The 25,479-nt window shown below is 38.3% G+C and overlaps 1 protein-coding gene across 1 annotated transcript; it reads left to right on the forward strand.

Annotated features, from left to right (window-relative positions):
• Window positions 1-22,303: 22,303 nt before the first annotated feature.
• Window positions 22,304-22,936, forward strand: LOC144660924 (uncharacterized). The gene has a single exon (XM_078521646.1). The coding sequence runs from the start codon at window positions 22,304-22,306 to the stop codon at window positions 22,934-22,936; it is 633 nt and encodes a 210-aa protein (XP_078377772.1).
• The last annotated feature ends 2,543 nt before the right edge of the window (window positions 22,937-25,479 follow it).

Below are 25,479 nucleotides of genomic sequence, written 5' to 3' on the forward strand. Positions count from 1 at the left end.
TAACGCAAAAAAACAAAATATCAAAACCGAGATTGTTCCAATACTTTTTGGTTTGAATATCAAAAAATGGCGCCCGCAACGTTGGAACTATTCCTTCGCATAAATTTAAATAAAAATAAAAATTAAATTAAATCAGAGCCTATAGTCATGCAGTCAACAGGATGAAGCCTCTACTCCCTGCATTCATTTGGTTGGTTTGGTCTCTCAGATGATCATGTCACTGGTACATGATTTCTGGTCGGCCTGCCATTCACTTGTTCGTTGTGGATGAGGTCTACATCTGCTACTTACAAAAAGCCAAGATATTGGAACCTAGTCAGTTCCAACACTACTTGGTTTGAATATCAAAAAATGGAGCCCAAAAAAATGGAGCCCAAAAAAGATGGAACTAATTCTTCGCTTCTAAAAATCAAAAACCAAACTTTAAAACATAACAATTTCAAAGTTAAAAGGATTCCTTCTTTCTGTCTCTTGCGAAACTGCATGCGATCCAGGTTGCGCGCGCTCACAACGCGATCATTTAAACAAGGTACGCGCGTGCATGTTACTGTCGCGAGCCTGAAAATAAAAACGACCAAACGAGATTGTTCCGCGACTGGCTCTTATCCTTCCGTTGGTAAGTTTATTATTTTTGCTGTATGTTAATTTATTTTTGAAAAGCAAGCCTTGTAATAGTATATACAACTTAGTTGTGTACGCTTGTCGGGTCTGAAATACTTTTTGCTCATGTTATTCGTTTATTTCATCGTCGAAACTTTAAACGCAAATAACGAACTTTTCCTGTTTCACCTCTGACACTGGACTTTTGCTATTTGCAAATATTGTTTAGAAAATAAGTCTACATAGATTGATAATTGTCGGCTCAGGCGCGTAGGGCCAGCTGTGGTACCGCGGTTTGAAACGTGGTTAGAGAGATTCACCCTGGGTTGGTTTTTTCGTTTTACAGTTCGTTACAGAACGGATACAAAGATTAATGTAACGTCTCCCCGCGCGCGCGCTTTCACCCTACGTTTGTCGTCAGAATTATGCATGAACTCTCTAACTGGTCTGTCACTGTGCCCCTGACGAGAATGACAGGCTTCCTGAGTGCAGACTTGCGTGTTTTTTTTTTTTCTTTATCAATCTATGCTGATAACTATTCTTTTAGTGAGCTCACTAAGCTATTATCACAATCAGCTGTACTTTTTATAGGCTGTTATTATTTACAGCAATAATAATAAAAGTATTAAAACTTGGACTCAATGGAGGCTTTGAACCCTTGTTTTAATATGAAAGGATGCAATAGACGTGTTTTGGCTTTAATACCAAACACGGGGAAATAAATGAAAAAGCTTGACTTATCCATATACCAGACAACAGTCTCAGTATATGGCGGACCATGTCTGACCTAAGATCCTGCCCCCTGTAGGTCAGTTCTGTTAGATTCGTGGGGTATCTGTAGAAGAACATTGCACCAGTACCTTGGTTCAGCGAGGAGACCCTGAGGTTTCCTTACTAACTTGTAAAAATCGGGTGGGATGGATCTGGGAAGGCGCCTCATGGCCCGTTAACCTTCCTACCTATTGCCATTCTTTCTATTATTATTGGCAACCAAATTTTGTTTTTACAAAACATTCACTTCATTTATAAAAATATCTTTAAGTCTGAAAAGCCTCCAAATAAGATTCATTATTCATACAGCCAACAGGATGTAGCCGCCACTCCTTGCATTCAGTTGTCTGGTTTGGTCTCTCAGATTATCATGTAATTGGTACATGAGTTCTGTTCGACCTGCCATTCATTTGTTCGTCGTGGATGTGGTCTGCATCTGCTACTTACATTAACGGAAAAAAACAAAATATCAAAACCGAGATTGTTCCAATACTTTTTGGTTTGAATATCAAAAAATGGCGCCCGCAACGTTGGAACTATTCCTTCGCATAAATTTAAATAAAAATAAAAATTAAATTAAATCAGAGCCTATAGTCATGCAGTCAACAGGATGAAGCCTCTACTCCCTGCATTCATTTGGTTGGTTTGGTCTCTCAGATGATCATGTCACTGGTACATGATTTCTGGTCGGCCTGCCATTCACTTGTTCGTTGTGGATGAGGTCTACATCTGCTACTTACAAAAAGCCAAGATATTGGAACCTAGTCAGTTCCAACACTACTTGGTTTGAATATCAAAAAATGGAGCCCAAAAAAATGGAGCCCAAAAAAGATGGAACTAATTCTTCGCTTCTAAAAATCAAAAACCAAACTTTAAAACATAACAATTTCAAAGTTAAAAGGATTCCTTCTTTCTGTCTCTTGCGAAACTGCATGCGATCCAGGTTGCGCGCGCTCACAACGCGATCATTTAAACAAGGTACGCGCGTGCATGTTACTGTCGCGAGCCTGAAAATAAAAACGACCAAACGAGATTGTTCCGCGACTGGCTCTTATCCTTCCGTTGGTAAGTTTATTATTTTTGCTGTATGTTAATTTATTTTTGAAAAGCAAGCCTTGTAATAGTATATACAACTTAGTTGTGTACGCTTGTCGGGTCTGAAATACTTTTTGCTCATGTTATTCGTTTATTTCATCGTCGAAACTTTAAACGCAAATAACGAACTTTTCCTGTTTCACCTCTGACACTGGACTTTTGCTATTTGCAAATATTGTTTAGAAAATAAGTCTACATAGATTGATAATTGTCGGCTCAGGCGCGTAGGGCCAGCTGTGGTACCGCGGTTTGAAACGTGGTTAGAGAGATTCACCCTGGGTTGGTTTTTTCGTTTTACAGTTCGTTACAGAACGGATACAAAGATTAATGTAACGTCTCCCCGCGCGCGCGCTTTCACCCTACGTTTGTCGTCAGAATTATGCATGAACTCTCTAACTGGTCTGTCACTGTGCCCCTGACGAGAATGACAGGCTTCCTGAGTGCAGACTTGCGTGTTTTTTTTTTTTTCTTTATCAATCTATGCTGATAACTATTCTTTTAGTGAGCTCACTAAGCTATTATCACAATCAGCTGTACTTTTTATAGGCTGTTATTATTTACAGCAATAATAATAAAAGTATTAAAACTTGGACTCAATGGAGGCTTTGAACCCTTGTTTTAATATGAAAGGATGCAATAGACGTGTTTTGGCTTTAATACCAAACACGGGGAAATAAATGAAAAAGCTTGACTTATCCATATACCAGACAACAGTCTCAGTATATGGCGGACCATGTCTGACCTAAGATCCTGCCCCCTGTAGGTCAGTTCTGTCAGATTCGTGGGGTATCTGTAGAAGAACATTGCACCAGTACCTCGGTTCAGCGAGGAGACCCTGAGGTTTCCTTACTAACTTGTAAAAATCGGGTGGGATGGATCTGGGAAGGCGCCTCATGGCCCGTTAACCTTCCTACCTATTGCCATTCTTTCTATTATTATTGGCAACCAAATTTTGTTTTTACAAAACATTCACTTCATTTATAAAAATATCTTTAAGTCTGAAAAGCCTCCAAATAAGATTCATTATTCATACAGCCAACAGGATGTAGCCGCCCCTCCTTGCATTCAGTTGTCTGGTTTGGTCTCTCAGATTATCATGTAATTGGTACATGAGTTCTGTTCGACCTGCCATTCATTTGTTCGTCGTGGATGTGGTCTGCATCTGCTACTTACATTAACGCAAAAAAACAAAATATCAAAACCGAGATTGTTCCAATACTTTTTGGTTTGAATATCAAAAAATGGCGCCCGCAACGTTGGAACTATTCCTTCGCATAAATTTAAATAAAAATAAAAATTAAATTAAATCAGAGCCTATAGTCATGCAGTCAACAGGATGAAGCCTCTACTCCCTGCATTCATTTGGTTGGTTTGGTCTCTCAGATGATCATGTCACTGGTACATGATTTCTGGTCGGCCTGCCATTCACTTGTTCGTTGTGGATGAGGTCTACATCTGCTACTTACAAAAAGCCAAGATATTGGAACCTAGTCAGTTCCAACACTACTTGGTTTGAATATCAAAAAATGGAGCCCAAAAAAATGGAGCCCAAAAAAGATGGAACTAATTCTTCGCTTCTAAAAATCAAAAACCAAACTTTAAAACATAACAATTTCAAAGTTAAAAGGATTCCTTCTTTCTGTCTCTTGCGAAACTGCATGCGATCCAGGTTGCGCGCGCTCACAACGCGATCATTTAAACAAGGTACGCGCGTGCATGTTACTGTCGCGAGCCTGAAAATAAAAACGACCAAACGAGATTGTTCCGCGACTGGCTCTTATCCTTCCGTTGGTAAGTTTATTATTTTTGTTGTATGTTAATTTATTTTTGAAAAGCAAGCCTTGTAATAGTATATACAACTTAGTTGTGTACGCTTGTCGGGTCTGAAATACTTTTTGCTCATGTTATTCGTTTATTTCATCGTCGAAACTTTAAACGCAAATAACGAACTTTTCCTGTTTCACCTCTGACACTGGACTTTTGCTATTTGCAAATATTGTTTAGAAAATAAGTCTACATAGATTGATAATTGTCGGCTCAGGCGCGTAGGGCCAGCTGTGGTACCGCGGTTTGAAACGTGGTTAGAGAGATTCACCCTGGGTTGGTTTTTTCGTTTTACAGTTCGTTACAGAACGGATACAAAGATTAATGTAACGTCTCCCCGCGCGCGCGCTTTCACCCTACGTTTGTCGTCAGAATTATGCATGAACTCTCTAACTGGTCTGTCACTGTGCCCCTGACGAGAATGACAGGCTTCCTGAGTGCAGACTTGCGTGTTTTTTTTTTTTTTTTTTTTTTCTTTATCAATCTATGCTGATAACTATTCTTTTAGTGAGCTCACTAAGCTATTATCACAATCAGCTGTACTTTTTATAGGCTGTTATTATTTACAGCAATAATAATAAAAGTATTAAAACTTGGACTCAATGGAGGCTTTGAACCCTTGTTTTAATATGAAAGGATGCAATAGACGTGTTTTGGCTTTAATACCAAACACGGGGAAATAAATGAAAAAGCTTGACTTATCCATATACCAGACAACAGTCTCAGTATATGGCGGACCATGTCTGACCTAAGATCCTGCCCCCTGTAGGTCAGTTCTGTCAGATTCGTGGGGTATCTGTAGAAGAACATTGCACCAGTACCTCGGTTCAGCGAGGAGACCCTGAGGTTTCCTTACTAACTTGTAAAAATCGGGTGGGATGGATCTGGGAAGGCGCCTCATGGCCCGTTAACCTTCCTACCTATTGCCATTCTTTCTATTATTATTGGCAACCAAATTTTGTTTTTACAAAACATTCACTTCATTTATAAAAATATCTTTAAGTCTGAAAAGCCTCCAAATAAGATTCATTATTCATACAGCCAACAGGATGTAGCCGCCACTCCTTGCATTCAGTTGTCTGGTTTGGTCTCTCAGATTATCATGTAATTGGTACATGAGTTCTGTTCGACCTGCCATTCATTTGTTCGTCGTGGATGTGGTCTGCATCTGCTACTTACATTAACGCGGAAAAAAACAAAATATCAAAACCGAGATTGTTCCAATACTTTTTGGTTTGAATATCAAAAAATGGCGCCCGCAACGTTGGAACTATTCCTTCGCATAAATTTAAATAAAAATAAAAATTAAATTAAATCAGAGCCTATAGTCATGCAGTCAACAGGATGAAGCCTCTACTCCCTGCATTCATTTGGTTGGTTTGGTCTCTCAGATGATCATGTCACTGGTACATGATTTCTGGTCGGCCTGCCATTCACTTGTTCGTTGTGGATGAGGTCTACATCTGCTACTTACAAAAAGCCAAGATATTGGAACCTAGTCAGTTCCAACACTACTTGGTTTGAATATCAAAAAATGGAGCCCAAAAAAATGGAGCCCAAAAAAGATGGAACTAATTCTTCGCTTCTAAAAATCAAAAACCAAACTTTAAAACATAACAATTTCAAAGTTAAAAGGATTCCTTCTTTCTGTCTCTTGCGAAACTGCATGCGATCCAGGTTGCGCGCGCTCACAACGCGATCATTTAAACAAGGTACGCGCGTGCATGTTACTGTCGCGAGCCTGAAAATAAAAACGACCAAACGAGATTGTTCCGCGACTGGCTCTTATCCTTCCGTTGGTAAGTTTATTATTTTTGCTGTATGTTAATTTATTTTTGAAAAGCAAGCCTTGTAATAGTATATACAACTTAGTTGTGTACGCTTGTCGGGTCTGAAATACTTTTTGCTCATGTTATTCGTTTATTTCATCGTCGAAACTTTAAACGCAAATAACGAACTTTTCCTGTTTCACCTCTGACACTGGACTTTTGCTATTTGCAAATATTGTTTAGAAAATAAGTCTACATAGATTGATAATTGTCGGCTCAGGCGCGTAGGGCCAGCTGTGGTACCGCGGTTTGAAACGTGGTTAGAGAGATTCACCCTGGGTTGGTTTTTTCGTTTTACAGTTCGTTACAGAACGGATACAAAGATTAATGTAACGTCTCCCCGCGCGCGCGCTTTCACCCTACGTTTGTCGTCAGAATTATGCATGAACTCTCTAACTGGTCTGTCACTGTGCCCCTGACGAGAATGACAGGCTTCCTGAGTGCAGACTTGCGTGTTTTTTTTTTTTTTTTTCTTTATCAATCTATGCTGATAACTATTCTTTTAGTGAGCTCACTAAGCTATTATCACAATCAGCTGTACTTTTTATAGGCTGTTATTATTTACAGCAATAATAATAAAAGTATTAAAACTTGGACTCAATGGAGGCTTTGAACCCTTGTTTTAATATGAAAGGATGCAATAGACGTGTTTTGGCTTTAATACCAAACACGGGGAAATAAATGAAAAAGCTTGACTTATCCATATACCAGACAACAGTCTCAGTATATGGCGGACCATGTCTGACCTAAGATCCTGCCCCCTGTAGGTCAGTTCTGTCAGATTCGTGGGGTATCTGTAGAAGAACATTGCACCAGTACCTCGGTTCAGCGAGGAGACCCTGAGGTTTCCTTACTAACTTGTAAAAATCGGGTGGGATGGATCTGGGAAGGCGCCTCATGGCCCGTTAACCTTCCTACCTATTGCCATTCTTTCTATTATTATTGGCAACCAAATTTTGTTTTTACAAAACATTCACTTCATTTATAAAAATATCTTTAAGTCTGAAAAGCCTCCAAATAAGATTCATTATTCATACAGCCAACAGGATGTAGCCGCCACTCCTTGCATTCAGTTGTCTGGTTTGGTCTCTCAGATTATCATGTAATTGGTACATGAGTTCTGTTCGACCTGCCATTCATTTGTTCGTCGTGGATGTGGTCTGCATCTGCTACTTACATTAACGCAAAAAAACAAAATATCAAAACCGAGATTGTTCCAATACTTTTTGGTTTGAATATCAAAAAATGGCGCCCGCAACGTTGGAACTATTCCTTCGCATAAATTTAAATAAAAATAAAAATTAAATTAAATCAGAGCCTATAGTCATGCAGTCAACAGGATGAAGCCTCTACTCCCTGCATTCATTTGGTTGGTTTGGTCTCTCAGATGATCATGTCACTGGTACATGATTTCTGGTCGGCCTGCCATTCACTTGTTCGTTGTGGATGAGGTCTACATCTGCTACTTACAAAAAGCCAAGATATTGGAACCTAGTCAGTTCCAACACTACTTGGTTTGAATATCAAAAAATGGAGCCCAAAAAAATGGAGCCCAAAAAAGATGGAACTAATTCTTCGCTTCTAAAAATCAAAAACCAAACTTTAAAACATAACAATTTCAAAGTTAAAAGGATTCCTTCTTTCTGTCTCTTGCGAAACTGCATGCGATCCAGGTTGCGCGCGCTCACAACGCGATCATTTAAACAAGGTACGCGCGTGCATGTTACTGTCGCGAGCCTGAAAATAAAAACGACCAAACGAGATTGTTCCGCGACTGGCTCTTATCCTTCCGTTGGTAAGTTTATTATTTTTGCTGTATGTTAATTTATTTTTGAAAAGCAAGCCTTGTAATAGTATATACAACTTAGTTGTGTACGCTTGTCGGGTCTGAAATACTTTTTGCTCATGTTATTCGTTTATTTCATCGTCGAAACTTTAAACGCAAATAACGAACTTTTCCTGTTTCACCTCTGACACTGGACTTTTGCTATTTGCAAATATTGTTTAGAAAATAAGTCTACATAGATTGATAATTGTCGGCTCAGGCGCGTAGGGCCAGCTGTGGTACCGCGGTTTGAAACGTGGTTAGAGAGATTCACCCTGGGTTGGTTTTTTCGTTTTACAGTTCGTTACAGAACGGATACAAAGATTAATGTAACGTCTCCCCGCGCGCGCGCTTTCACCCTACGTTTGTCGTCAGAATTATGCATGAACTCTCTAACTGGTCTGTCACTGTGCCCCTGACGAGAATGACAGGCTTCCTGAGTGCAGACTTGCGTGTTTTTTTTTTTTTTCTTTATCAATCTATGCTGATAACTATTCTTTTAGTGAGCTCACTAAGCTATTATCACAATCAGCTGTACTTTTTATAGGCTGTTATTATTTACAGCAATAATAATAAAAGTATTAAAACTTGGACTCAATGGAGGCTTTGAACCCTTGTTTTAATATGAAAGGATGCAATAGACGTGTTTTGGCTTTAATACCAAACACGGGGAAATAAATGAAAAAGTTCGAAAGTTCGCGCATGCTCAAATAGCGATCTTGGACAATTTCTATTCTGATGACGTAATTATTTCGGGGCGAAAATAGAAAATTTCGCCTGGGATTTACTAGAGTTTCCTTCGGTAAAAATCCTTAAAATTTGGCAGAGATGTGATACCTTTTTAACTGCCCATTTTGCCGTTTTTTCAAAAAAATTTGTAAGCCAGTTTTTTTGCTTGGTCAAAAAAACACAAAATAACCAAAAACGAAAAAACGACCTGGACAACCCCCACTTTTTTTGTTTTTAAAAGTTACTTCTCATCAGATTCAATTAGTTGGGAGATTTTCAAACCTTTTCACCGAAGAAAATTAAAGAAAATTAAGATCAAAGCCACAAAAACACCAAAAAATAGGACTTTTTCGGAAGATGTAGCTCAAAAGCAAAGGCTGTTATTTTAAAAAAGAATAATGCACAACATATTTTAGTCCTTGTTTTTAATATTTCATCAGCTTTTATTAAGCTAGTTTAAAAAATAACGCGAAAATGATCTCTTGATGGGTATCACTTGTGCGCGCGCCGTAATATCTCAAAACCCTACGGAGCCACCTTAAAGGACATTGACTGGCGATTCAAGAGGGGGGTGAATAGGGGTATGCAAATCCGCCGATCCGTCATAATTTAATGACCGAATCCGTTAATCCGTTGTAATTTAACCCTATTCAGACCGGGCTTTTTTTGGACCTTCTCAGACCGGGGGGGGGGGGGGCTTCGGAAGCCCCCCCTATGTAACTTCTAGAATATTTAAGCAATCACCATGAAACTTATAGGATGTATTGTATGTCCGAAACTCTTTCTTTTGGTATGCGTCACGTGGGATGGTGACGTCACATCACGTGACAATTACATCATGATGTCAAAACAGCCGCCATCTTGGATCCGCCATCTTGGATTTCCAAATTTTTCCAAAATGCCAGAAAACCACCCAAAATCACTGCAAAGTAATAAATGAAAATGTGCTTTAAACCCGTAAAAATGTAAAAATAATTCCATTTAAGTTGATTTTTATTAACAGAAACACACAAAATTACAAATTTGGGAAAACATGCCTGTCAAAATGCCGTTGCCATGGTGATGTCAAGTTCCTGACACGTCATTCAACCCTACCAAATTGTTACCAGATAAATTTTAGGAAAACTCAGAAAGTTTGGCAGCGTTTGGTTAAATCTTAAAAAAGTTATAAAAGTTCAAAGTCAGCGCGGGCCTCAAAAGCCCCCCCCCCACCCCGGTCTGAATAGGGTTAATGACCCAATTCGTCGATCCGTTAAAGAGGTCTAACTTTCGAATCCAAATTTAATTTGTTGTTGAAGACTTTGAGTTTCAATCAAATGGTACACAAATCGATCGCGTGCAGTCATTCAAATATCTGGGAGTAACAATGGATGCAAAATGGAGCTGGAAGCCACATATCAGCAATTTACTAAAGAAACTAGGTCATCGACTTTCTCTGTTTAATCGCATATTTCATATGTTAGACAATAGAACTCGCATAGCCTTCTACAATGGGCTAGTGCTGCCACACCTAGACTATGCCGACACAGTATGGGGAGATCAGCCCGGTCTAAAATCAGAAATGGAAAAAATGCAAAGTTTCCAGAACAAATTTGCGAAAAAAATTAAATTAGGCAAAATGTCTTCTTCAGAAGCTCTGAAGTCACTGAATTGGCTCCCTCTGGCTGGAAGACGTCTTTCTCACCGATGCACAGCCGTACAAAATGCAATCAAAGGAGACATTCCGCAACATTTTGAAAGTTTTAAATCGACATTAAGAAGTTTACATGGCTACAACACTAGACATGGATACCTACCTAGACTGCCTAAACCTAAAGCGGAAAGCGGAAAGAGAGTATCCTACTTCCGCTTTAAAAATGACTGGTTGTCTCTTCCAGAATTTTTAAGAAAGCCGATGCCATGCGAGATTTTTAAGAAAACCCTTACAAAGTTCTTACTGGATAAACATTTTAGACTATGAACAAATATTTTTAGTTGCACAATGTTATATAATGTTAATAGATAACTATTTGTAATTGGTTTTTTTAGGACAGTAGGTAGTTATTTTATATTTTAGATCTGTGACATTTGTACTTCCTTTTAGATTTTAATACTTTTTTATTTCCCATTTTTAACCTTAGTTAGTAGTATCTTAATTCTTGTCCTAGTTTTTATTCTTAGTTAGCATACAACATGGGTTTTGTCTTTTTATTGTATTTTAGATTTTAATGTATTTTAATGTTTAACATTTATTTTCTCAGAGGACCCTCCTGAAAACCACCCCCTAGGTGATTGGAGGCCTCCTCTTAAAATATTATTTATTATTATTATTATTATTATTATTATTATTATTATTATTATTATTATTATTATTATTATGTTGCCAGGATTTGTGAAAAAAAAACATCTGGAGTTGTTTTGTGTTAGCTAAGAAGCAATCGACATTTTTACCATATTAACGATAAACTAAAAAAACTACCTCTACATTAGAAATCTCTTGTTGATCCTACAATCCTACAATTTCCGTACTGTGTGACATGCGGTAAGTCTTGCGAGTGACCAAAAAGCAAAAAGTAAAACAAAGCAAAGCATTTCTGAGGATCGTTGAGATCTGCGATCCGAATTTTATTGCAAGTAAAATCCAAAATCCGGGCCCAAAAAATGGATGAAACCGCGATCCGCTTCAATTTCAGGATCCGCAAATCCGTTAAAAAATATGCTCTGAATCCGAAATCTGGGCAAAAATATTGTCAAAATCCGTCGATCCGTTTTCCTATTCACCCCCCTCATTCAACATCTGAATAAATCTGTTTGAGTAGATAAGATCCTGTGCAATAAAGAGATGGAAATGCATTTTGTTAATTATGGTTGAACGGCGCTGGCTACATAGCGTCCTAATTGTTTCGTTTTCCTGATAAACCTAAAAAATAAATTATTTATTTCCTTGAATAACTGCAATTGAAGGAACAAAATTCATTGGCTATGTCCAATCACACCCCACGACGTTCAGCGTCTCGGTATTTTCATACCTTCTTTAAAGGCCGCACCAATCATCCGCGGATTTAAAGAATCTAACTTTTTTAACTTCACAAAACTTGCCCTTATACCTGATAAGTTCGTTAAACAACAACACTGAAAAAACTAAACATAAACACTTTCCAGTCATGCATGCGAACAAATATATCCAATGTCCGTGTTTAAACTTAAATCAATGAAGAGGAAGATGACATAGGTATCATATGTTAAATAACTAAGTGTGCTCGAATTGGCCGTTCTGCGGTCCGTATTATACAGTACAGCCCGCGCAAATTTGAGAATCCTCAGTCAGTAACTTCAGAGAAACACGCGCGTGTCGTTTTCAATAGTTACTATCAATCGATGCAATTTTTCTTCGTTTTCATTGGCCGAAAGCCCACCATGTGATCTGCAAATAACTGCCTACAAATAATGGCCTGCTCGTGCACACTAGCGTCTGACAGTGATTTTGCTACAAATAATATTCTGCTCATGCGTAGTTGTGTCCACTTCCGAGAAAAAATGGCAGCTAGTTTTCCAGAGATGAAGAAGAGCGGTTGGATTTTTCTGCTAGGCCCGAAAAACACAGCGAAGCTACAAAGAAGGCAATGGAATCTCCTCTTATTGTATTTTGGCAATATCTGAAAGAAAGAGAATTGGATGAAGACCAGCTCGTATTATCGTAGGCGAAGTTACGCTTTCGTCTGTATTAGTTTAGCAAGAAATAGTGCGATTTCCACGCAGTTCCCGAAGGTACTTTGTGTGAAAAAAATTTAGTGATCGAATGATAAAACATTTATTTATTAAATATCGTGATTTGTCAGTGTCTGCTCGCCACTGAAAAATCACGATATTTTGCTCAACCTCGTCTAATAACTGTTAATTATCTTGCGACATAGTCAGGTACCCAGGAGTCCAAAATGTGACACCCACGGGCATTTTTGTCTGATTTTTGGCAACATAGCTATTTTTACTAAATCGAGTACGCTGATTTCGAAAATCAATGTTGCCAAGCTTAATTCTTGCATTAAGATGATGTTTTGATGCATTTAACTATGACGTCATGGTCCAAATAAGGAATTTTCTTTCCTTTAGCTATTTTAAGCATAATTCATCCAGAAATTCGTTCAAAACATTATTAGTATATTGTAAAAATGTTTTTAAGAATTTTCTGACAGTTTTTATACCGTTTCTATGAATATCAAGCCGTCCAGTGAGAATTGACCACGCCCTCTAATAAAAATTCACTTTATCACCGGTATAGTGTTAAAATTTTGTTGAAAAATGAATGTGATTCTTGTATTAATAGAAAGTTGTAATTGAATTGCTCCACAAACATCAGCGATATTTGACATACACCATAACGACTGCTTTTATCCACAAAGAGACTGTCAAGGAGAGACAGAAGCAAGATAATGAAGAAATTTCCGCCAAATTACCGAGACGTAAAAAATTTTAAGCCTTGTAATGCTTCAAACATTCTAGACACTTTGCCTCAGCGTGAATATTTAGCGCGCATTTTCGAGTTGTTGAATTGAGAGGTCAATTAAATCGACTTTAAATGGTTTCCTTCTGAAAACTTTGAGATCGCTTGTTGTTGAGATCACTTCGTGTGTATATACTAAAACAATTATTCTTTGTAATCTCGGTGAATAGTGGCAGAATATTCACCTCTATTTCAAAGAATAATTGTTAATTATCAGCTAGCGCTGTCACTTGTGGCGGTGTCTTTTCCTTAGAAAATTGATTTCCTTTCCATCGTCGTAGAAGTCCTGGATAATAACGAGAAACTAAAATTTAAAGCGCACTTTATCCACATTTTCGTACTTAAAATGGTACGCTATCTCACATTTTGTTGACTGTTCCCGGCGTTTGACTAGTTTTGGAGCAGCTCAAAAAACGGAGTGAACTTTGCGCTAATCCCGTTTAACACGCTGCTTCACAACTAACCGAACGCCTGGAACAGGCTGTAGTGTTAAGCAGAAACAACGCCAACTCGCCGTTTTACAACTGATTTATTTTCCTCTACAAGGCAGGTAAAAAAAGAAACGAAAAAAAAACGTGATTACAATTAAGAGTAATACGGAAACCCCCCTTTAACAAAGCTATACGTAATAGTCACGCAACAACAACTCGAAACAACTCGTACATATAAGCGACACTAACCGACATGCGCGAAACAGTTTGCAGAATCTTCAAACATGGCAAATTTAGTAAATCTTCGATAAAATCCTCGTCACAATCTAGCAAAATGGTCATTTAACACCACTCAAACCTGCAATCTGATCAAAAACCTGCTTGCAAAACATTTTGACTGTTGAATGAAAGCTTTTAAAGTTCACTTGAATTGAAAATTGAAAGAGCAGTTGGCGAAGGATCCACCTGAAAGTTTGGATTATAAGCTTCCTGAATGTCTGCAAAACTGTGGTGAAAACTGGATGTTTTCTTGCACAAAGACTTTTTCCTGAATATTTGTGGAGGATCTTGGTTGAATAACACTTGATGTTGCTGCCGATAAATCTGCGGTATTCATTTCTGCCGATGCCGGACGAAGAGCGACTTGACGGTAAGCAATTGTTTATCGTTTTAGTACTCGAGTTGTGTGGACATTGTGCTGCAAATTGCGAAATATGTAGTCTTCTCTTATTTTAAAAACCAGCAGGCTAAATTTCTCAGCCTTTTTTTGTCTTTTCTGGTTCAGTATTTGCGATTCCGAAACGCCGGCGAAACGCGAGTTTACGCCGGCTATTTTGTTTCAGTTTGGATCAAGCATTATTCACTCCGTAGGGAGTGAATAATGCTCATTAGCCCGAGATAGCGAACCAATCAGATTGCTTGAAACACTAAGATCACTGAGTGTGTATATACTAATTAATGTTATTTTTTTAAGTTGGTGAAGCAATCCTTAAACTCGGTCAATAATTTCACAGCCCTCAATCCGGCCCTTGCCCGCTACCAGGTATCTTTGAATTTCCCAACACGCATATTATTCCGTAAACGAAACAATATTTGTCTAGAAGTTCCTTGTCAATTATTCGTCGACCTTTGGCTTACCAAGCTGCTGTAAAAAAGCTCATTTCATGATTCACTTTACGTTACGGCATGTTCAGGAAATTTTTATTTTCGAATTTCTAACGTCACATGACAACTCAGAAACCTTTCTTGTGTTAAGTGCATGCTATATTCAGTACGGTTGAGGCAGTTTTGATTCGCATGCCTGCGAATTTTACTTAAATTTTCACGGTAGAGAAAATCTCGGTGTTTTTCAAGGACCTACTGGACTCTCCGCTCGAAAAAATGTCCATGCAAGCAAATAGCATTGGAAAAAAAAAAAAAAAAAAAAAAAACAAGGAAACACACACACAAACAAGCCCGGCGCTTATTATCAAACATTTACATGTACGTTATTAATCGGGCGTGGCCGATTTAAGGTTTACCCTTTGGTCGTCCTAGAGCGTAGTCTCCTGGCGCGGCCAAAAAGACGGGGATAGCTCGGGGTTGCTACAAAACCGCTACGGGTGACGCATACCGCAATGGTTTTCATTTTAGTTTTGACAGGAAATCGTTGCAGGCACACTTGGTCGACTTTTGGGTTAATGTGTAATCAGGTTGTGTTTTTTTGCTTCGGCGGAAGGACAGAGAAAAAAGCTTACGGTGCAAAGTACAGTATGGAGCCCAGTTCTCGGCCACTTTTGACGTAAACTTGTATTTCTTACCTCAGAAGAACCGCAGGAACTTGAAATTTCTCGCAGAGCTAGCTACATTATTCAGCTTTTTGGTGTAAAGCTATCGACCGGTCAAAAATTAATTTGCCCGAGCAATAATAAAAATAAAAGCTCCATTTGTGGGCCCAGTTCTCGGCCACCTTGGCCCAGTTCTCGGCCACTTTTGACGTAAACTTGTATTTCTTACCTCAGAAGAACCGCAGGAACTTGAAATTTCTCCCAGAGCTAGCTACATTATTCAGCTTTTTGGTGTAAAGCTATCGACCGGTCAAAAATTAATTTGCCCGAGCAATAATAAAAATAAAAGCTCCATTTGTGGGCCCAGTTCTCGGCCACCTTGGCCCAGTTCTCGGCCACTTTTGACGTAAACTTGTATTTCTTACCTCAGAAGAACCGCAGGAACTTGAAATTTCTCCCAGAGCTAGCTACATTATTCAGCTTTTTGGTGTAAAGCTATCGACCGGTCAAAAATTAATTTGCCCGAGCAATAATAAAAATAAAAGCTCCATTTGTGGGCCCAGTTCTCGGCCACCTTGGCCCAGTTCTCAGCCACTAAAAAGCGTGTGCGTAATTATCTGTAAAAAAATGCTCAATTAATTTTCACAGTCATAAAATCACTCTGTAAACCTATTTATACTATATCGATCCCAAATTATTTTTATGATGCTTTGTTTTACTTTAGAAAAGAAGGATTTTAACGCGCCTAGTTGCCTATGTGCAGGTTCTGGCAAAACCGCATTGTGTGACCCGTGCATTTAGATGGTTTATTTTGCAGTGAAAAGGTCTTGAAATATTTAGGTGTTGTAGAAATAATAGACAAGACAAGAGTCAGCTCAAAACTTAGAGATAAGATTGAACTTTATTTTTAAAACATTTATTTCTTTCATTCTGGCAGCAGCAGATGAAATTATATTAAAAACCAAGCGCTAAGCTGTGATAGCGAGCAGGGTGGCCGAGAACTGGCAAATACGCAAACGTCGCAAGAAAAAAAATTCGAAGTAAATTAAGACCAAAAAATACAACGGTTCAACGAAAAGTTAACTAAAGCAGAAAGCTGAATTATTCTACGTTTCACATGCCAAAAATTAGCTCGTATGGTGGGGGCTTTTGGATAAAATACGAATTTAACTACATCCATGAATTTGGAGCCGTAAACAAACAACTACCTCCGCGTAAACTCGACGTGTGAGCTTTCTATATCGAATTGAACGATCAAACTCAAGATACTTAAAGCACATGAATCAGTCTATCGTTTGAAGGAAATACCTTTTCTTTTTTGATTCAACTGGAGTGTGAAAAAACGCGTTAAACACAAAGTGGCCGAGAACTGGACCCGGCCGAGAACTGGGCCGATATATTCACCATTGTGAAATTGCACTTACTTTGACAAGTTAAAGTTATTTTTGTAAATGAAAAAGGTAACGTCATTGATGTCACGCAGTGTTTTTTTTTTTAGCAAACTAGATGGTTTGCTGGTTTCTGACTATGAATGGGGGTGTGATCTTGCGGTATATTTTTTGAGCCTGACTCCGCCGTAAAACTTTTTTTTTATTTAGGAAGAACTGTGTCGATTTTCATTTCGAACAATTGGTCGTCAAGTCGTTTGTCACAAAGAGTAGAATGTTTGTACAGCATGTTTTGGAATTATTTTAGATTTGGTTAGTAAGACGCTTCTTAAGACCTGAGCAAAACATTGGGAATGTACAGTATTAATAGGAACTTGAATGGAATTTTTCACAAGTTGGATAAAGGTATCAACTGAAAAAAATGGAATTCAAAATGAGAACTTGGATTTTGTTGTAATTAAATTTTATCGCGGATTGGATGCATAATATCACGGCTTTGAAAGTCTTCAAATAATTAGAAAGGTTCCTTTCTTCCTTTTGATCTTATTGTTATTTTCATGTATTGATTATTCGAAAGTGGTTTTCGTTGATACGAAAAAAAACACGGGTTTTCACTGAATTGCTTGAAGTATTTTTAGACGTGATAATATTGGCTTAATCAAATTACATTGTGCACGAAATATTTGTTATTCTTTTGTCTTGAAACTTTGAGGAAATTGAAATTTTTGTTTGACAGTAGTGTATGAAAGGCATTTTATAGAACTGAATAAAAAATAAGAAACATTGATAAAGGTTATTTCAAAGATTTATTTTGCCTGATTTTGAAGGGTTTCAGGAGTTTTAAAGAGTGCTGGTAAACGGCTGTATGTTGTTTGTGATTACGGATCTTATTTAGTTTCGAACGCTCTAATTTTTGAAAGGTTAAAACAGGTTAAAACCGGGCGGTTTCATGAGTTTTTTGGGTAGAAAGGTACGGTGGTGGTCAAAAAAAAAAATGTTTAGAAAGGAATGACTGTAGTAGCACGTAAGTCGGAGGTTTGCGTGAGTCACGGGGTATAGTATGCGTGAGCTGGATTTCCGGCGTCATAACGGCATGTTTTGTTTACTGAAAGATACACTCGACGTTTAGTTAGCTTAGTCGGCTTGGGAAACTATTTTAAAAATGAATGTTGTAATAGTTAATTAATAGTAATCTAGAATTAACCCACTCTCGATTGGAGTCTGTTCTGGATTCGCGCTACCTTTTCGCCGCGAAGGAATTTTGTAAAATTTCGCTAGTGGAAAGAGGTACTGTAAGAACAGTATCAATAACTCAAAAGGAGGAACTTCTTTGTAGCTCTGAATTAAGACGTATGATAAAATTTTAGAATAAGAAACTTTCGATATATGGTTTTCATATTGTTTTTGTCAATTTCCTTTTGTGGCAGATTTTTTGAGAATCAGCTTTTCTTTCGTGTGATGACAGACACAGGACAGAACGAGAGGTGGATGAGAAAGATGCCGAAGATGAATAGGCACCGAAAAACGACAAGAACCGTCAAGGACTTATCTTTAGAGGGCGGGGAGTTTTGGCATACTGTATTTCGAGGACTGGACTGGACTAGTAAAACGCGGACTAGTAAAACGCGGACTTGTAAAACGCGGACTAGTATAACGCGGACTAGTAAAACGCGGACTTGTAAAAGGCGGACTAGTAAAACGCGGACTAGTAAAACGCGGACTTGTAAAACGAGGACTAGTAAAACGCGGACTTGTAAAACGCGGACTTGTAAAACGAGGGCTTGTTAAGCACGGACTTGTAGAACGCGGACACTAAACGGAAACTAAACGGTTTAGCGAGCGAAACAATTTGTGTTTGAAGCTCTTGTGTGTTTCTTCGACGGCATATTTCTAGCTTTTTTGAGCACTCTATGGTCTGTTTTAGCGTGGAGATGTTTTTGCAGTATAGCACATGTTCGTTCTGCAAACCCCTACTAAAACAACGGGATTGATGCTATGAGTTGTGTGCATATGTTTCTTTCTTTCCACTACTTGACGTCTGTTGAGTGCAGTCGTTTGTATTGCTCGCACGAGGTAGAACGGGGCCCGTCCAGAAATCAACAGTCAATCGTAAATAAAGGTGACGGGCCTACACGACTCCTACGTTCGTGACATTGGAATATTTGCCGTTAAATGTTTAAGTTCGGTCTTTCGACCTTATTTGCTTCTGACTTCTTTCTGAGGGTACTGTTTTTAATTTGGGGGCAGTATGTGGTAAATAAAGGTGACGGGCCTACACGACTCCTACGTTCGTGACATTAGAACATTTGCCGTTATATGTTCAAATTCGGTCTTTCGACCTTATTTGCTTCTGACTTCTTTCTGAGGTTACTGTTTTTTTGAGACATTATGTATTGAAGAGAGCCGTAAGATGATTGTGGCCAAGGAATTCGAAGTGTCTAGAGGCGTTTTACAAGTCCGCGTTTTACTAGTCCAGTCCAGTCTACAAGTTAAAGACACATCAAGACCACCCCACTGTGAATTGCCATAGCACAGACAAAATTATAGTCAATATCTTATGTGTTTTTAAGAGAATTACATAAGAACCAAGGCATGTCTTGTCTTGCCTTACATTGACATGCAATAATTTGGAAATACTAAGCTCGTAACAGTTTAAGACAGAATCCATCAGGAATTTGAGTAACATTAATTTTAGTTACGCAAAAATTGAGCACCAGAATAATTTAAATCCTTGTGTTCTTTCATACCTTGTTAAAGGCTTGACATGTGATAACACCAACATAACACCAACAACAGTTCTTTAGGGACCATTCATTTTTTAGAAGGGGGGAGGGCCGGAGGAATCCCTGTGTGTATTCAGTTGAAACTTTTTGACCCTCCCCCTATAGTAGAGTAAAAAAATGAAGGCCCTCCCCCTAAAGTGTAATATTAAATTTTGCGACCCCCCCCCCCCCCCCCCACCACACACACACACACATGCACCTCAAAAAAAAAATCACATCAAACCTCTTTTTTGACAGAGCTCCATTCCGCTGTGTTGCACAAGATTATCTTTGATCGCAAAAAAATCTATGCTACAGTCAAACGCACGCCGTGCTATATACACGAATTGAAGCCCTTCTTCATTATGTGGAACACTACTCTCGCACTCTTTAGCATCAGAAGTGACCTTTAACGGTCAAAAATGCGAAAAATAGCCTTATAAACAAACACACTTAGGCACGAATCAAAACTACATTAACACAATTGGTCCATTTACGTGAGCCAATTAAAAACCAGAATTTTCGATCCTGCAGACAAGTACAAATACGGCAAATCGATTGATTTCAAATCATTCAATGAGACTTTGACATAGGAGCATCTGATGAGGTCCACTGAAGGACCGAAACTTGAGTCTTGCTTTAGATAAAACATTTGACAGAAGAGATGGTTGCGGCATACTAGAGACTTCAAACGCAGTAATCAAACTGCCATAGAATTTATTTGGTGGATGCAAGTAACGCAACAAAACAGATCAACAATAATGGAGGTAAAGTTTTATGTCTTTTATAGCTCCCAGAGCGCAAATCACAACAACTCAAACTAAGGGGAGCTTAAAAACAACTCAAAGAAACCATTGCTTTCAATATTTAGAGACTGCAGTAGCCTTCAAAAGACTCGGATCTTTATGGACCCTCGCAACTGTGGTAACGAAACGTTATCCTACGAACTAACCGCCACTTTAGATTACGAGTTGACAGTTAGAAATCCACTGATCCGATACACAATATAGACTACAACATTCCTTTAAAGGCTTTTAAGAATCTTTCAACAAACATGAGCCGATAAACCTAACAAAATATGCCACAGAGCTAGCAAACACAATGGCATAAAGATCATCACTGAAAGCGTTAATCAAATCAAATAGAGAGCGTTAATCAAATCATCCGTTAACAGACTGAAGGCTAACATTTAACAACCAGCGGGAGTCGTGCTTGGCCTGTCACATTTTATATCACTTAATATTTATTGAAAATAAAAGATTTTGATTTGGATTAAAATGCAGTGTTTTTCTACGCGACCCCCCCTTTTCAAAAACGAAAATAACGATGACCCTCCCCTTTTGCCACTGTAAAAAATTAGTGACCCCCCCCAAGATTCCTCCGGCCCTCCCCCCCTTCTAAAAAATGAATGGTCCCTTATCAGTGGGGATTGAAGAAAAAAATGGAAACATCATCACACAGTTGACCCCCATGCAAAAACACTCCAGGATGTCACGGGACTGTTTGGTGTCCGTCTGCCAATTTCTAACTTCAAATTCCAATGTTAAATTCACATTAAATTTTCAATATTTCTTAGTTGTCTAAATTTTACTAATTCTTTTAAAAAAACTATCACCTGCCAAACATCCCCAAAAATCACTCAAAAAATTACAAAATACCGCAATACATAGATACATGGGATGAGTGAAGTTTCCTTGTATTCCTTGAAACACCAACAAGATATTTCCGTTTAAGGTGGCTGATAATGGGTTTCAGTATTTCCCAGTCCTTATACTTTGGTTCAGTACTAAAAGCCTTCATAAATTGCTATTACAGTAATGGTATGAAACAAATGTTCAATCATTCATCAACAAGTTGTGATCATTTTCTTGACAATAGTAGTTCCCCGGTAAACAGTTGTAGTACTGTCCCATCAAAGTGCAATGCCTGGAAAATACCGAAAAGCACACGACCGTCAGGTGAAACCGCACCTTACAGTATTACCAATACACTGCACTTTGCTAAGTCAAACTTTACATTGTCTAGTCGTCTACTTCAAACGTTTATTTGTATTGTGTGAGATACATTTATAAATTGAAACCATCATGTCATTAAGTAATAATGCAATCTCGACAACGTTCTAGATATTATATTATGCACACTAATACAGCTCATGCAAGCCCTGTGACTTACACAAACACAGTCGGACTGAGTGCTACTTAAGTAACTGCTTCGTGGTTTCTGCTGTACTGAACCCTGCCTTTCAAGGCAAAGCGCCCGATTTTAAGCTTCTCAAGCTTCTCAATGTTCTTGTTCAAAAAGTTATCGCCTTTTCCTCCAAATGTGCTATTTTGCATGATTCTAATCATTTTAATTCCTTATGTCAAAAACCTGAAGCCATACAATTAATACGCAGACAGCTTTTTGACTTCTTATCGGTTTAATTTGTTGGGGTTACTTTTAACATCGAAACAAAATTTCCACTTTCATGACAAAAATAAGTTTCGCTTTCGATACTCCGAACGTAACAAGAAGATTAAACTGCCAGTGGCGATGGAAATAAAAGAAAAATGCAGTTTATTCTTGACTTAAACTTATCAGAAAACAACGAATAAAATTCGAACTGCTTTAATCAGCTAGTGACGTGTGTTATGACGTTTTAAAATAAATGTTTTCTTCGCTATGTTTTCCTTGTGCCATTTGCATTGTAATCTACTTTTATCTGATATTTTAAAATCAGAATAACACAAGATTTATTTCATACAGCGTTGTTTGTCGCACGTAGAAGGTTTTAGTTCGATTGCTTGTCAGACGGTTCAAGATCATGGCGTACTTTGCCTTACGAAATATTCGATTCTCACGAGGCGCTATGCGCAATTGCCGTAAAAGGGAAACTAATTTTCCAGTTATCTACCTTGGTAGCGTGCAAATATTGTGTCCTATTGGAGAGGGAATATGCGGCTCCGTTGAGGAAATCTTCGAGAACTGCCAGATAAAACTGAAGCACAATCTGTTACCGAAAAAATCTCTACAAGTTAAAGACGATTCGTTTGAGCTGGACATGTGCAAATCTGATGAAGAGTATCATGGAGCGAAAACTGTTTACAAGTTCAACAGAATTATATACTGCGGGGTTGACGGCAAAAGAAGGAAGATACTGGTGTTTAACTACCATCATGGCGAAGGAGAAGGAGAGAGATATTTATCTGACGCAGGCTTTTTTTGCGAGAACAAGAGTGCGGCTAAAAAGCTGGCATTTGCAGTGGCGGAATATTTTCAGCAAGTGAAATTTGTTGGTGCGCAGGACGTTGATGATACTGAAAACGAAAAACCACAAATGAAAACGAAACTAACAGCTTTAAAGAGAAAGAAGCACAACAGAAATAATAAGACAAACTCCTGCAATTCAGAGACGGAGCTCGAGCTAGGAAAAGTCCGCTTAAAGCAAAATTTTTAACTTTAAAAGGATTTAATTTTAAAAAATTTGGGGGCGAAATTTTATTTAATAAATTCAATCTTCAACTGGGAAATATTATAGCGTACTTCCAGTTTCATAAAGCTGACATTAAAACACATTCAGAAAAAACGTAAGTATCTTTACCGCGCGAGGACCTTTTAACGATTTTACCTCCATTTCCACGAAGACAAAACAGATCACAAACACAGACTGGACCAAGACTTCATGCAGTGAATTATACCTTTTTATCATAAAGCTGTTGCGGGCGCGCAAAATAAACTACGTTAACCAATAGAACATTAATAGATAGAGCGGTTTTCACTAGAGTGTCGTAAAACCAAAACCAAAGTAATTACTCTGGCCAATCACAAAGGACACAGACAATCCAGTGAACCAATCAAAACTCGAAGCAAATACATGTAGCCGGCACGAAGCGCGGGAAAACGTGCGCGAGCGAGTCATGATTGGTTTTGGTTTTACTCCTGATTGGCCGAGAAAGTGGCGCGTAATTTTTAAACCAATTACTAAGCGTAGTGAACGCAAAACCAAAGCAAACGCAAATTACTTTCGACACTCAAGTGAAAACCGCTCTATCAGCTTCGCTACTGATTGACATTTCGTAATTTTGATGACACAAACCTCTCCTGGTTTGATCTTAATTTACTTATATCATTCCCTGCAAGTTTACATCAAACTAAATCTTGAGTTAACATCTAATTCTTGGAAAAGCATCCCCAGTTTCTAAGAATCAACAGTTAGGTCGCGGGCAGGGCATGCATAAATCAACTTTTTTGTCTGGCGTTTCCAATTTTCGTCTCATTGATACAGTTGCATTTGTATATTTCACGTCTTTCAGTTAATGTGTTTTTGAAATCCATGTAATAATTCGTTGTAAAAATTCTAGCTGACTTCAAAATCGCTTCTCAAGTCTACCTTACCGCGTCGATGTTTGAAGATAAAATAAGCTTTCTTAGAAAAGCCGACACACTTGTCATTGTTTAGGTCAGCTGAGAGAATAAGGGGGATCCCCGAATCACTCCAATAAAGGCAGAATAAAAGTGATCACATGTAGGCTTTTGTTCGCTGTCCTTTTTTAGCATTTTAAATGCATTTTTCCTGAAAACGTATTTTTAAGCAAAAATGAAAAACACTTTTTGAACGCCAAAACAGTCAAGCCGTAATATCCAAGTGAAGAATAATTTCTTTTAAGGAAAGATCAGCCAAAGTTTGGCTGGAGAACTATTATATGCAGTAAATTAATGTTATATTACCTAAACGTTGCTGTTACAGATAATAGCATATTATTTGCGATAGTCCCTTTCCGACGCTCTCTTTGCGACGGCGTTCGTGTGAGTTGGAAGTAAACGAAAGGAGAAACAACATGTCGCGGCTACCAACAGCCAGGATTCTTACGCTTGTAAGGTTTTGGGCATTAATTGCTGTACATGTAGAAATAATAGAATAAGAATATGAGCACTGGTGGTGTTCCAAAAACAGTTTTCTTTCTTGTACCCCTTTTTTAAGCCCCTTATAAATTCATTAAAATTCTTGTCTCCCCCCGCGGAGTATAACCACAAGGCATCACAAAACCAGAAGTTGGGAGAAATCCATGTCGAGTAAATATAAAATAGGCTTAGCTTAATTTTTTTTCTCACAAGAATTGGGAAAGAGATTGTTCATCCCCAAAAATATAAAGATTCACCGACCATGCCGAGTTGAACTAAATACATGACGTTGCGGGACATTGCGACATCGCAAAACAACAAAAACAAAAAACAAAACAAAAAAAAACACGCAAACTTATCGTTAGGCCCTGAGGTCTGAGTTTTTATCCAGTTTCCAGTCCCAAAAAAGTTAAGTTTAAACAAGTTTTTTTTTTTAACATTTGAAGCAAAATTGGAGGTTTCTTCCTTCTCCTAAGTTTAGTATCCAGCTCATTATACACTCACTGTTCGGTAGGAAGGACAGTCGAAAACATTACAGCGGAACCTCGTCAAGGGTCAAGAGATCTCTGGAGTTCGAGAAATGGTGATTGTGATTAATTGAGTGAAGAAAATCCAAGAGAAATAACTTATGGCTCTTGTTATCAGGTTGTTCGAGAAATTGGTAAAGGTAAAGTCTGTCTCCGAGCCATGAGGCCTACAGCCGGAGCTCGGCGGGAAAAAAAACACCCCCCCCCCGTTCGAGAAAATGAGGGTTGGAGAAATCGAGATCAGATTGCATTGAACTGTCCAACGTTTTTCGTCCGAATGAAGACACAAATAAAATAAAGACAACTGACGCCAAAGCTTAGTGAGGGCCAACAGTAAAATTACGTGATGAGTCCAAAGAGTATCTGGTCTGCGTGGGAGGGTGCGCCTGGGTTTTTCATTTTCGAAACGAAAAAAAAAGCTAAACAGTTCTGTCTTGTTGAATGCAGTGTAAATTTCTTTTTTATAAAAGTGAATGAAAAGATGATGGTCTTCAATGAATGAATTTATGAAAAACATGCACAAATATCCTTTATTTCTGCGGTTTGAAAGGCTAGTGATCTATCTCGTGCT

Source organism: Oculina patagonica, chromosome 7, assembly GCF_052425735.1.
Source record: "Oculina patagonica isolate OP01 chromosome 7, crgOcupat, whole genome shotgun sequence".
NCBI classification, from domain to species: domain Eukaryota; kingdom Metazoa; phylum Cnidaria; class Anthozoa; order Scleractinia; family Oculinidae; genus Oculina; species Oculina patagonica.

What these genes read in the sequence shown, in the direction of transcription:
- LOC144660924 (XM_078521646.1), top strand. Translation starts at nt 22,304, where the DNA reads ATGGCGTACTTTGCCTTACGAAATATTCGATTCTCACGAGGCGCTATG.